Genomic DNA, 12,305 nt, shown 5'->3' on the forward strand with positions numbered 1-12,305 from the left:
GGACTCCAGTAATATTACAGAGGCTCTTTCTCATCAATAAATTACTGTATTTTGTATACATACTATGAGAAATGTAATCCAACTGTTCTAAAATGAAACACTGTGCCAGCAGACTTTTTGTTACTTTGCTCAATGCCATTTCTGTGAGCCACAGTGTGCAACAAAGTTAGATCCAAATGTCTTAAAACAGTTTCACTTTGAATAGACAGCATGTCTGCAACTGAAGTATCAAAGACCAAAGAAAAGGATCATAAGATGTAGGAATCGAGTTTTTCTACTGGCTTCACCACTGCCAAAACTCTATTCCTATGGTATTTTTTTCTGTCTGCCTGTCATGTTCTTACCTCTTGTTTTTATTTTCATTATTATATACAAATTGTTTTTATCTTTCTGTTACTTAATCTGAATTGGTATGCAAATAATGATTAACTGAATGCAAACAATTAGTTAAATATCCACATGCAGGAAATGGTGTAAGAAAGTATCACAAAAACAAAAGGAAAAATGCTTAATTGTGGGGTTCTTTTCATATAGGACCTGTGAATTTTTGAACCATGTAATTTTGTATTTGGGATCAAGCAGTATTTCCTTTGCTCTTTGTTGCTGCACAGATAATTTATAAATGAAACTCTTCATTCTCCTTTGCTAGCTACCACTCCTATGACATGATCCATTCTTTTGTAAGCAATTTGAAAATGACCCTTTATTTAAAAAGCATAGCTGGATGCAATCATAGCCATGGCAGAGCTCAGTGTAGATCAAAAAATTGCTAAGCCTTTTTTTTTTGTTAATATGCCAAACCTGCTACTCACTATCCCATCATGTTTATCCACAGTCACTTACACTAATCTTCAATCACTCTTACCAGATGGAGCAAGGAGCCTCCTGAGGAAAGAAGCAGGTGAGGGTCAGCACCATCCTTCAACAGCCGTAGCACTGAAACACCAAAGAAAAGAGGAACAAGACTTAATATACCTAATATACCTAATCTAACAGAGTACACCTAATTCTGAACTGTTACTAGGCTGATTCTTAATCATCTCCATCAGGGGATTTAACAATATATTCAAATCTCTTATGTAACTGCATAGCTATCATGTCAGCATTTGCCATCTCACCTGTTTTAACAGCTAAGCCTGTAAAGGCAAAAAACCTTTGATAATGAATAGTAAATATCAGCAGTATCAAGGACTGTTCAAGTGTACAGATGAGATGCCAGAAGGAAGGGCTCGAGGAAAGAGCCATGTCAAGGTTACAATCACCTGATTAGTTCATTTGGGAGCAACATCACAGTTAACTGGTGTTATTTTACTTTTCAAAGTTCCCATGCACTATATTGGGTTTTTCAGTAAATACTTGAAACTTGTATTCATAGCTGGTATCATTTGAAATTAATCATCATACCAAAGTCAAATGATCTGCACTCAATTTAACCTTTTCAGTGCATTGTCAGATCAGTGATGCAGTATAATCTTTAAAACAATATTTGGAGCCACACTCCACTCCCAGTTACATGTACCAAACCCCTTTGAAATGAAAACAGGTTTATAAGTGCAAGCAAAACCACAACCCTTCACATTGGTGCTCACTCAAGTGTGAAAATCCAGCAGTTTTCCCCCATGGTCTTTATTGCCTTTATAACCTTTTCACTTGAATCAAAGCAGTGACTAACTCACAGTGTTCATTCCTTGAACAGAACTGTGCAGTAGCAAGGCCTGGCAGTACCAGGGGACTCCACACCAGCACTGCAACCCTGTCTTCATTAAAATGGCATGAAAAACCATTTTAAAAGGTCTCTCTCCATGAGAATAGCTGCCAATAATGTTTCCTGAGTAGAAGCACAGGTGGTTCTGTTTTCATCATCTGGAAATCTTGAGCTAAATTCTTAGTTAAGATCCTGGATGGACCTGTGCAAACAACTGCAAAGAAATGTGAATTGGGTTCCCCTGAGATGTCTGTCCTTCAGGAGGGCCACAGATTTGTCTTAAGGCTCTTCTGTGAATCTGTCAACAGACTCATGACCACCACTTCTTTCCAACCTATACATTTTCTGCATCTGTTTTCGTTCTCCCAAGAATATACTGGAACTCCATTTTCACTGTTTATTTAAATTTCTTACAGCATTCAGACACTTGCTTAACCTATTTGAAAGGGGTCAGTTTTCTTTTCAAATATTGTCAATTTACAGAAGCAATGTTTTCTGAATGTGCTGAATTAATTTTGACCAGGTGCCCTAGAAAAATTTCTACTAGTATTAGGTTAAATAGTTACAGGCCTGTAAAATTAGAGTGAAATACTTGGTATCACCATTACTAAACACATCATATAGCAAAACCACACTGGTATAATGGATAAATATTTACAATAATTAGGCAAATTAATTTAATCTTTTGCTCTTTTTAAACTTTGAAAAAAAGTTCGAAAAAAGATCAAAAAATTAATCAAAAGTACTGTATAAACTTTTACTTTATGAATAGTTCCATGATAAGTATTTCTCCTCACCAAAGGTCTTGCCTCATTTAATTTACATAATTGTAAAAGGCTTATATGTTCTGGCAAATGCCACTTTAAAACTTGGCCATTATTAGAAGTCCCTGTCGTCCCCAACACATCCACCAAAAATAGAATGGGAGCATTAGGTAACATAGTATAAAAAACCCTGTACAACACCTGGTAAGCAAGATGAAAATCACAGAACCAGAGTGGGAAGGTACAGAATTATTTACAAAATTTCATAATGTCAGGAAAAATGGATGAACAATAAAAAGCAAACCATTCCTTTCTGCTCTCTCAGATCCACAAATGTCATACTGAAGCACACACTCATCCTCATCCAGAGAGAGACCATTAAAAATAGCAGTTTGGAACTAAGTTCCTTCTTTTTTAAAATACCTAGATTTCTGACCACATATGGAGATGCTCTCTCTATCTCAGGTTTAAAGTGAGTAAAGACTTTTAAATCCTCCTTTCTTAAACAGGCATGTAACTACATCCTCCTCAAGAGTTAATATTTCCAATGTTCCTATGTTATGCCATTTCTTAGTAGGGCAGAAAATATTATTTCCATATCACAGAAGATTTAAGGCTCTGAAAGCGATTTCATTCTTGCAATCCCATCAGGATTTCACCTGAAGAAATTAACACTCCAAAGTGTTCCCTTTCCTTCATGCCCTGTTTTTCAGGGTTAAAAAACAATTCACACATCATGTGGTGGCAGAGCAAGCACCCTGTGGGTTGGTGGCAGAGGTATTATACTGCCTAGGACTGATATGAAACAGCCTCCTCAGTCTGTGTTTCTCAAGATGGGATAAGACAGGTGAGGCATTAACCAAAGGAGTCTGTCCCCTTCCCCCACTCACAAAGGGACTTACACACCTTTACCTCTGGCTATCTCTGCCTGTGGGAACTGACTCTCATGGCACAAAAATAACAAATTGCAAAAATCAAACGTGGAATTTCTCTTTGGGTCACTGAGATCAACTCAATCATTGTGAGCCTTGGGATCACCAAAAGTGGCTTTAGGACAGGTCCTTCCTTCTGTGCACACAGAAGATGAAGACCTCTCTCTTTTGGCAGAAGCAGGACACGTGGGAAGGTCAGTGGGTTGGGAAATTGCATTTCTAACAGTATTCCACAAGAATTTCATCTAGAGCCTAAAATAGTAACCAAGAGACAAAAAGAAACTCTGGCTACTCAGGTATAAAAAATGTGGGCAATTTACTGGATATCTTCCTCCCACCAACCATCATAGACTTGGGTCTCATAGAGAAGCTACGCAAAACAAAATAATTTCTTTCCAGATCCATTTTGCAACCCCTTGCAGTTGAAACCAAAAACCAACAGACCATTTCTAGATCCCAGTTTGAAATCTATTATAATTAATTGGTTTGCCTTGACTTTTTTTTCTACCAGCAGAAATGTAGACCAAGATTACAGCATAAAGAATTAATATGTTACCTCTGATCTTCAAGTAGAATATTAAATAACAGTGACCATAAACAAATTACTGAGTCACATACAAAAACATTAGGGAGTGTGGATAAAAGATCAATAACTTTTTTTCTTGTTTTTTGGTCTGGTGTCTTTCTCCTCATTATTGCACACAGCGTGATCACAGCTTCAGGAAATTCACGTCACACACAGACTACCAGGACAAGATATGCAAACTCTCCTTTCAATTGGGCAAAAGTCTGTGGCTGAATCAGAATTATGTGCTACATGCCTCTGCATTTAAAAACAAGTAAAAAGAAATATTCTTTCCTTGAATTTATCCCCTCTGCAAAAATACAATAAAAATAAGAAAATCAAGAAAAGATCACAGAAACAAATCCCTCTTCCTATTAGACAACTCACTTAGATCATTTACTTAAAACTTCACTAGTCAGTAGAAAGTATTCATCTTATGTTCTTATTTTCCTTTTGATAGAACTATTACCTAGAAGTAATTAGATAGTAAATATTAGTTACTGCTAATAATTTGGGATTTAATGTCCTAATGAAGACAGAAAGTAACACAAAACTCAATTCATGAAAAGCTAAATATCTCTTAATTAATGCAACTTTAAGGAAGCTTTCGTAAGACTTTATTTTAAAACTTGTTTTACTTGCAGTCTTTCATGTAAGAAAAGTTTATAGGAAAGATGAAACTAAAAACTGACTTAAAAGCAAGAAGCTGACATTTACCTGAAAAAAAACCCCAACCCCTGAGTAAAAAACTTTCAGCAAACTCTGGAGCCTTTCTTGTGTGTGTATAAACAGGTCCATCCATTCTGATGGTCCATATGATATCTTTTAGATTTGACACACAAAATTATTGACAACTTGGAACAGAATTTTATACCTATTTTCATATCTAATAAAGCAAGCATTGTATGCATTGAAGTATCACCAGAAAAGAAAGATAATAATCAACAGAGCTTTTAAAGTATCCTTGATGTTGTAATTTTGACCAAATTATTCCAGAGAGCTGAATATCTTTTCACTTTCCATTGATTGTATTGACTAGATTATGACTTATAATATAGCCTTATAATGCAGTACAGTCATTATTGCTGTGCCTCTTACCAGGCACAGGTCTTGTATTAACTTTGCCTGTGGAACTAGAGCTGTAAGGCTTTACTTTTTCTGGGGTTGTCTTTGCTTGCTTTGAGCTTTGTTTTAGTTGTTATAGCAACTGACTGATGACAAGGTGACAACCACTTAACACAGATTTGTTTAGCTGTGTGTAGCTATGGTGCACAGTACATTAGGGATTTTGATATACATGGCAGCCACTAGCACTTACACTGTGCTGTGGTTATAACTATAGCTATAACTATATAGCTATGCTGGCATATAGAGCTATCTGTGACCTTTTGTGGGCTGCAGACAAAAGGAGTACTGATCCCAAGTAGCAGCAGAGCCTGAAAGGTGAATTTGGAGGGCCCAGGGCTATCAGTAACTCAGTAAGGGTCTGCTACTGATGGCAACACAAGCACTGGGCAATGTTGCATTCACAGCAAACTCAGTTTCAGTAGTAACAGAATGGACAAAAATAAAGGCACCTAATATATGTAAAACCTAACATTTGGCCATCTCCTGTGCTGTATATAGAGTACTAGTGTATGCTCCTATTAACTGTTCCTCTGGGGAATAGCAGCCAGAAAGTGTATACTTTATTCCTGTTAACATCTATTTTTGTTCTCTTTAGTTTAGCAGGAATAACTCCAGCTGAAAGACTTTACTTGTTCATGATGTGCATAAATATGACTTACTGCTGCAGAAACAGCTAAAATGCTGCTGATTCTGGAATGGATTATCACACTCTCCTCCTCCCCCAGGCTGCACGTTTTCATCACTTGACACACAGCAAAGATTAGTTTCCCAGCTAGACCAAGGATCAGGGAATGTGGCAGTGGGTAACAGGTATGAATAGGGAGAATGGTGTAGCTGAAATTTCACCAATATTTCACCAGTAGCTGAAAGTAGTTTGGGCATAAATTAACCATGAAATTGAATCACAACAGAAGTGATACTGAAAGATCTGTAACAGCACCCTTCCACCCCTTCCACTTCCAGCAGTTAAGTCATGATTTTCCCATTTGTTCTTCCACAGTCAGATATTTGGTCCTCCACTGGAATCTTAAACTCGTTACAGATTAATCACTTAGAATTCTCTCCACAGTCATACCTCTTTAGTTCTCTTTTCTCATTCCTCACCAGTCACTCCATACTTTTCAGCTTGTACCAAAGGTACATATGAGAAACCTGCTACAAAATTCAGCTACACATGAGAACACATAAATACTAGTCTCTGGTAATTTCTTAATCATAATACCAAATTAAATAATACAAAATGTCATAAATGTTTGGTTAATATAGTCTTAGAAAAAATATTTACCTCATGTCTTTGCTATGAGTAGTTAATCATAGTAGTTTAATCATTCTTTTAAGGTATCTTGTTTACTTAACAAAGACATTTGCTGCAGCAATACTGTTACCCCCACTATCACTACTTCAATGCTCAGGCTTTCCTTCAGAGCAAGCTCATCAGTTGACAGTGTTTTTTCAGAGCAATCATACTCTTAATGAGCTTTGCAAACAACTGATTTGTAAGCCCACTGCTTTTTACATGAAATATTTCCAGAGTTCATTGGCAACATCTGTCAGACTTGTTCAGATCTCCTTATTTTCAGGAGAACTCTTGGAAGTAAATTCCCGTCTTTGCTGCACAAAGATTAAAGGCAGCAAACCATAAACAAAATATGCACATTTGGACAGGTAAGTGTGCCATTCACAGACTTCAGAAATGGAGAGAAATTACTCTTTCCATACTGGTTGAATTTGAGAGTGTTAGCCTTGCATATCCAAGTGCCCACTGCCTGAACAGAGCACTGATAAGGACAAGGCTGACATTTCCATCTTCCCTGTCAGAGTTTCCACAGTTTATAATTTTTTTCAGGTAGCCAGGAATCATAATACCATGACCCCAAAGCAACTGGGTCATTGACTCTCTTCTGAAATTAAAAGCATGGTGTGAAATGTCAGGCTGATTTCTATGCTCCATTGGAAACAGTATTACCTTGAAAAGAAACAAACCAAGCCACCAATGAAACAGACTGACAGAGGTAGTCCTACAGCACCACTCAGCATTTCTGCCAGCTTTAATACTGGAAGATCAAAATCCGCGGTAGTTACTTCCCATATTTCTTTTGTGGAGAAATCAGTCAGACCCCAGCCTTGGAAACAGCTGAGGGGCTTGATCACTCAGTGTGGGAGTGAACTGCAAGCACACAGGTAGGCATGTGGTGAGGTAAGTCCCTTTCTTTGTGCCCAGTCTTGTGCCGCTTTCCTACCACCAGCTTGTGGTGGTGTCCATGCCCAGGCACTCCCAGCCCCGACAGCTTCCTGCCATGCTGGCACAGCCCTCCTGTCACCTGAGGTATCTTGAACTGGAAAACCATACTGAAAATACAGGTTATGTCTCTGAGCCACACACTAAGTCCAACTCCAATGAGATCCATTAGAGGAGAGTCACAGTTCTGTCATGGGTCACACATTTCTATCATTGTAGACACAGCCAGAATAATTCTTGAGTTAGGGACTACAGTTACTCAAGAACTGCTACATTTAAAACTTTTCCTTCAGGCAAATTCCCCCTCTTTCATTTCTGTGTACATAAATATAATGCAGTCTGTGTCTCCACTGGAAAATATTAACACCCAATGGCTTAAAAAATCCTAGTGTGTGGCTCTCACAATGCCCAGGCAGTGACAAATTAACCTATCTCCTTACACAAAAGTGACAACGGGCAGCAGTCAAATGTAACACTCCTGAGTTGTGATGTGGAAGGCAAAACAGTGCTGTAGATCACAGTAATTTTGAGGAGACTGGAAGTAGCCATTCAGTTCTATGGCCCAAAGACATTGCTGCAAGGGGCACAGCAATGATCAAAAAGGTGACCCGTGGTTTTTACTCCATTTAGAGCTTTGGCCAGGCCAGAAGGAGAGAACTGTTGTGGTAAGGTCTCAGTAGCTAATAAAGCCATGATTTTATCTCACTGCACCTATGACCTGTAACAGAGGTGTTGCTAAAACCATTCAACACCACCTTACAAAACAGCATGCTTAGCTAAAAATACTGGGTCTATCATCACAGCTAATAACATAGCCAGGGTTTTGCCAGCATAGCTACTTCTGAGGACAAAATAGCTATATCAACAAAAACTGGTAGCAGAGACCTGACTGAATGCAGAATGTCTACTAGTGAGATTAAATTACAGTGAAACAAAGCATTGTAACATTTACCAGAAGTTGAACATTCTAGAATTAACCTTAGGGCAATGTAGTTGATCATACAGTAAACTTAAATATAGCTTTTCCTGAAACTTTCACTTCCAGCAATTAATGAGATTTATTTATTTCAAGGTTAAGGCGAAAAAAAAAAAAGGAATGAAATATTTTAGCATTTAGGTCATGTATTTCATTTTTTTTCACTGTCTCCCATGTATGGATTTTCCTGGGGTTTCTGACAAAGCTGACTAAAACCAATAAGAACTTTATCATCAGGCTACAGTCAAGTATTGCTAAAGCTCACCACCCACTAGGTTCACCTTAGAGACATGTTTGAAAGCTCTTTAAATTACCAGTATAATTTTTAGGCCAAGTATTTAGCTACAAAAACACCTGATTGTACATTCAAATGTTTGTAGAATTGAATGAAAACCTCAGATTTTACATCATTTTACTAAAAAGGTTAAATTTATTTCAGAATTTGCAGATTTCCAGTTCTATAGTTATTAAATGATAAACACAAAAACACACATCAGAAAAATAACTCATTCTGTGGTAAGTACCTTAATTTGAAAACCATTGTCATAGTCATACTTTTCCTTAATTGTAAGTTATAGAATTTGCGTACAATGCAAATTTTCATCTGAACAGACCGTACACCCCCTCTGTTTCACCAACATTTATGTTGATCCTATGCCAATGCTACTTAATTGGCATAAATCAAATTACTGCTGACTTATATTCCTTACAAAGCAAGAGTCAGTCCCTCTTTAACTCCCACAACATGCAGAGCAAGTTTATGCCAGCTGGCTTAGAAGCCTTGTAAGCAACTCGTTATGATTTGTATTAGAGATTTTCAAGGATAGCAGACTACTATCCTGCTCAGCAGCTGCTAAATGGTACTAATTACCAGCTGTACACCACTGGCTGTTACATCCCGTGTGTCTCCTGGAATTCCCAGGGTGTGCAGTGCACAAGGAAGCAAACTTAAACCAGGCAGTACAGAACAAACTAGGAGCATTACCAGTCTATGCATTTATCCAAAATAGTTGTGTGTGTGGCATATGAGTGACCAAAACCCTGAAGAAAATGTGCAGCTCCAGGAATATCTCATGACTTGACAGCGTGTGATCTGTGACAGTTTAGACTGTCAAAACCAGAGCTGCTTCCCTCTTGCCCATGCTTTAATTCACACACTCCTGCCCTCATCTTTGCACAGCAGTGCCACAAGTCACGCTGCCATGAGCTGCAATGGAGACCTAAACCAGCTGAAGACCAGCCTTATGAAAGGCAGTTTCCAGATGGTTCATCTCCCTGCCTCATTCCAAAATGAGCATAAAGATGGGAGGAAAAAAAGGATGGGACAGAAGCAGAGCCAGACAGAAAGGAGAGCAACCAATGGCAGCCTCAACTTTAGCTTAGTTTTAAACTGTGTTGGAAACATACTTTTTAAGAGTCATTTGTTATTAGAAGTATCCTTAAGGAACTATGCAAATCAAGTCAGTGTCTCCAAGACACCTGAATATTTCCTTTCTTTCTTTGCATCAGCCTTGGCAGCTGTGCAACAAGAGGATGAATTGGTTCAGAAAGGTGACACAGAATTTAGCTGCTTCTAGGGAGTGGTGCACTTTCTTTTGGATCAGTTTGCTGAACTGACTTGCTCTGCAGGCACACAATTGCTAAATCTGATACAAAGAGCCTGCAGTAAAAATGGTGGTAGCAACAGCATCATAAAATCATGAATGAAATTTTCTGAATTAGAAAATATAGCATTGACATAACATCCAACTGGGGCAGTGGGACGGGCCCACTGGGCCCAGCTGGCCCTCAGGATGCCCTTACAGCATTTACCTGTATTTAATTAAGTTTGAACAAACTATCACCTCCAGAAGGGTTTCCAGTCCCTTCCACACTTCCACAGGTTTCATGGGAGCAGAGTCAAGTCTCTGCTGTTCCACCTTGGCACTTTGAATGTCCACATAATTAAGTTTTGCTGACTAAAATCCTATCTATCTGTATGTCATTTTACAGCACATTAAAACTGCTGTGCTGTGAAACACTTTCTGGTTGAGACACATCCTGCTGTTTGATAAACCCCAAACTATCAACACACTTCAGACTACTGATACCAGCATCCTCTGTCAGACATCTCAGAGATGGTCAAGAGATGTGAAGAGCCATGGAGAAACCCCATGCACAAATGAAATCATTCCCCTCTTCACTTTTGTGGAGTTTTAAGATAGACAGAGAGAAATTGGATTTGGAGTATTCACGTCACACATTTTTCAACCATATCAGCATTCAGTCACGGTCTTTTATGGTTTGCCAAAACCAACGGAGAATAACATATTATACTTCTAAATGGTCCTTTTCTACTTCACCACGCACACGCTCACCCCTCAATTTCTTTTTCTTTTCCTAGCACAATTCATGAGGTCTGCAAAGACTTACAACTCCTTGCACATGTGGACAGAATGACACCTCCTACTGGAGGTGACAGAATAGGATTTGCTTTCTTTGTCAACTTGGAGGTGGAATCACCACATCCAGAAAATTGAGCTTCTGGGGGGGGCAGTGTGAAGCCTCTCCTACTCTGCTAAGAATTGGTGACTGAGAAACTGGTACAAGAGGTCTGGAGAGATTATCTGTACTGTTCAGTCATGATCACTGCAGGAAAACAGCATACGGGGTCCTGTCATGAGTATCCCACAAAAACATGAATATAAAAAGCATGCATGCTGCACCAATGCTTCAGTTTGGGTAAACTTGTCCAGTATCACCTTACAATTCTATTCAGCATTTACTGCCTTGGTTGCAGCATGCCGGTTACCAAATCCTTCTATTAACCTGTGCACTACATAAAACAGATATGAACATTTTCACTTATTGGTTATGTGAAAGACTTGTGCCATAAGTCTTCAAAGAAAATAACTATGCCTGTGCACCCAGCACAAAGATGTTTTTACTTCTTGTTACTTGTTTTCCAGAATTTGATTTGGCTGAATTGCTGCATTCTTGAAATGAATTATATTTTCCCTAAAGGTATTTCAAGCAGGTTACATCCACTGATGTCTAAGTCTTCTTCAGTCTTTTCTAATTTTTCACCTCTTTCCATGATATGAAGGGTCTGACAGTTACAGCTAGAATTTCTCTCACATTTTGGTTCCCAAACTCCCAATCTGCAAGGAATTCTTTCAAGCTTGGCAAAGGGCAAACTTGTCACATTTCATAATATAACACAACCATTTTTTTTAGTCCTTGTTCATTTCTGACAAGTGGGCCCAAATACTAACTTTCACACTTGCCTGCTGTTTATTCTTTGTTCAGACTGGGAGTCTTCTGTCAATAGTGACTACAACAAAGTGACTGCAACCAAAAGACAACTCTTAAGCATCCTAATAACACTAATAAAGGTTATGTTTTTACAAAATGTTTTAATACATTCTGGAATCTTTATTAGTCTCCCTGATAATTGATGGGTGGCCCAGAGGTCCAGCAAGGACAGCAAGTTTCCCACAGACAAGTCCAGACAGGAGACATAATCTCTTCCAGTCAGGGCTGCTCTAACTGCACTAGTGCAGCCTCCTGGAAATCATCCTGCTTCCAACTCACATCCTACAGCTGTTCCTGGAGGCTTCCAACTTCAGAGCATTCTGGCTAACACCTTCATTTTCCCACATCAGTTACAGCAACAACCACCACTATCAATATGCCAACAACAAAAAACAGTTGAAAAATATGCAATGAACACATTATCACCCCAAGAACAACAGATCACATGTATAAAGCCAGCACGGAAGGAAAGAGCTACCAAATTTGAAAACTGTGACTGACACTTTCTTAAACCACCTCAGAATAACCAGAGGAAAACACCTCCATGTATCTGCTTTAAGATAAGGCTAGCAGACTTGGGCAGCTCAAGACTGCATCAATGTAGACTTCACTTGATTTCAAAGTTCAGTATGAAATGCAAAAACCATACAGGACACAGGGTGACCGGAATGACAGATTTACAACAGTTCACCTGAAAGAAAT

The 12,305-nt window shown here is 38.6% G+C and overlaps 1 protein-coding gene across 1 annotated transcript in view; it reads right to left on the reverse strand.

The window, feature by feature from the left end:
• The window catches only part of MYO16 (myosin XVI), a 359,373-nt gene that overhangs the window by 234,797 nt on the left and 112,271 nt on the right, over window positions 1-12,305 (reverse strand). The window contains exon 3 of the mRNA XM_063392794.1: window positions 866-936. Coding sequence (XP_063248864.1) covers window positions 866-936 — 71 coding nt within the window. The remainder of the gene's footprint in view (window positions 1-865; window positions 937-12,305) is intronic.

Source organism: Prinia subflava, chromosome 3 (assembly GCF_021018805.1).
Source record: "Prinia subflava isolate CZ2003 ecotype Zambia chromosome 3, Cam_Psub_1.2, whole genome shotgun sequence".
Classification (NCBI taxonomy): domain Eukaryota; kingdom Metazoa; phylum Chordata; class Aves; order Passeriformes; family Cisticolidae; genus Prinia; species Prinia subflava.